Here is a 2,500-nt window from a genome sequence, read left to right as displayed (position 1 = left end):
GATGCATGATGGAATGTCAAATCATATTGCAGTCTTCAACTTTCTGTCGTGTTATTGAGTGCATGCGTGTGAGCCTCCCTGCATTGATTACCAGATGTACCGTGTGTGTTTACACAAATAATTGAAGCACTTGCTAATAATGTTGGCCAATTATTTTTGGAGAACATTCTCCAACGTTACGTTGCGACTCTCCTCGAGTAAGTTGTAGCCTTTGTGTCCGCTCAAGCTCCACAAACCTGCTGAGTTGTACGGTGTTAATCATCAAATTACATGCTGACTAATGAGTGATGGCCTAAATTGCAGGCTGAGTAATGAATAGATGGAGGCAGTTCTTATTAGTCTCAGAAAACCCATTGATTTATGTAGCGCCATGCACCATGGAGTTAGTCTGCTGAAAACGATATCTACATCAAGAAGTAATATACTCTAATAAGTATTTTCATCTTAACTCTAGTCGTTGGGCCTCCAGGCTCAGTTTTTGTTTGAGTCAGGCAGAGCTATAATAAAGCCCTATGACTCCTTATAAAGCTTGTTAAACACAATGTGTGCAGTCTAACTGAGTCAGGATCATGATTCATGCACTGTACACAGCAGCATGTGCTGCTGATTTATGACCAAGCACAGTTCATAGTCAAAATTACAATTTGAGGGATAAAAAGATTAATTACTATTTGTGGCCTGCAATTTCATGAGGCTAGTGGATTGCAGCTGTAGAATGATAGTGCTCTACATCAGTTTGTAGTCAGCCATTCACAGATTATTAAAGCTTTGCAAGATTAAGTGCTCCTCCTGCCTGGTTTGTGCTCAGGCAATATGCTAGACAAAAAAGGACCACAGGGATAAATCTGAAGCTAGCAATAGCTGGACATATGTCATAATTGCCAGTTTCCCATAAATCCACAGCCAGTATAGAAAGCAGCCCATGATGCAGACATCATATCATGACTGTAGTGATTGCTATATATGGCCTCAAGACCTGTAACTTTGTTACCGCGCTATCATTTTTGCAATATATTGGATAACCCTTTGACTATTTTCCAGCCTAATTATAAATAGAAGTAATCATTGCTTTGTGAGGGGGAAAGAGAAAAAAACCCTCAACTCTCTTCCTCAGAACAGGGTGTAAAACGAGGTTTGCAGCTGTGGTAAGGTTTGCAAGGAAAATGGCCCGTTGCGCGTGAATCTGTGCTCACAAACAGTTGTTGAGATCTGCATCTTTATTCATATGCGCTGCTTAATTTGACTCATCTCTTTATGTTCTAGCACTTAATGAACCAACCATAGATTATGGTTTTCAGAGGTTGCAGAAAGTTATTCCACGACATCCAGGTGATCCCGAAAGGTTACCAAAGGTTAGTAAAGAGTCAAAAAGCGTTTGTGTTTTTTATTAATGTGTGTTGCCATACACTGTTTGCCACTTGTAAAATAATGCTGCATAAGAACTCTGGCTAATGCATCAACTCCTTGGGTACACCCAGCTACGTCAAGCAACTTCCATTCTTAAATTTGACCCATTTTCCACATTAATTCTTTGCCATTAAGTTAATCGACGGGTTTTAAGATCCCATTTGATACTTGCGGGAGAGTATTTTAAAGAAGGAGAATGGATTTTCTGATACAAATATTTTGGATTCTACAAGAGGGACATAAACTTCCTGCGTAATGAAATAGTTCAATTAAACATTTTCCACTCCAGTAGCTTGTAGTGATTTCAATCTAAGCAGCCCCACTCTGATCTGTGATTATTTGACTCTTGTTTTCCTTTCATTTTCTAAAGCTCGATTCAGTTTAATCTTTTGTTTACAAAGCTTTTGTTATAAGTCCCTGACTTAGCAGGCTAACAAATGAAGTCCACATATTAATATCTAGAGGGACTTTTCATTTAAATTCAACAAAGACAAAAGCTGCCTGTGTTGTTTATGCACATGACACATATCACAGAAATTTCATTTTGATGTAAAACATTAAAGATAAGTCATGCTTATAATTTTTCCTTTTCTTTGATATAATATTGTCTTTTTTCCTTTCCTGCAATCTCTGATTTTCAAGGCAAACTTGAAAACACAAATGAAAAATGAAGTGGTAACATTATGACTGATTATTTTGTATTCTGTTCCTGCGTGCATCAAGTCTTGACCACCTCTGAGTTTTATTAACACAATAAAACCCTTTAGACATTACCTTTTAATGCTCAGCGTGAACATAAGCAATATCATTAGGTTTCTCTTTTAATTTGTGAGCACGCCAGCAACTCATATCAGATATTCGCTGTCAAAATAATTGGAGACACACTGAAGGATTGTTCAAATGCAGGGTGTTTCACTGAGGGGTTTTTGTTTCTGCGGGTTGAGCTCCAGCAGCACAAGTTTTACCTCCAGAAGAGCTGGAGCCATCAATATCATTACCCATAGGGCTTTAGCTGCCAGCAGTTCGGTCTCTGGATGGATATACGTATTAATGGTATCACTGCTGCTTGGCTTTCCATATATGAATGTTGTTA

General features: G+C 38.3%; 1 protein-coding gene across 8 annotated transcripts in view; it reads left to right on the top strand.

The window, feature by feature from the left end:
- The window catches only part of EBF3 (EBF transcription factor 3), a 121,758-nt gene that overhangs the window by 103,626 nt on the left and 15,632 nt on the right, over positions 1-2,500 (top strand). For all 8 annotated transcript variants that reach the window (XM_065672976.1, XM_065672975.1, XM_065672982.1 and 5 more), the window contains one exon: positions 1,264-1,352. In XM_065672976.1, the coding sequence (XP_065529048.1) occupies positions 1,264-1,352 (89 nt within the window). The remainder of the gene's footprint in view (positions 1-1,263; positions 1,353-2,500) is intronic.

Source organism: Lathamus discolor, chromosome 3 (genome assembly GCF_037157495.1).
Source record: "Lathamus discolor isolate bLatDis1 chromosome 3, bLatDis1.hap1, whole genome shotgun sequence".
Lineage (NCBI taxonomy): Eukaryota > Metazoa > Chordata > Aves > Psittaciformes > Psittacidae > Lathamus > Lathamus discolor.
Note: the sequence above shows the minus strand (reverse complement) of the source record. Positions and strands in the feature narration are given on the sequence as shown.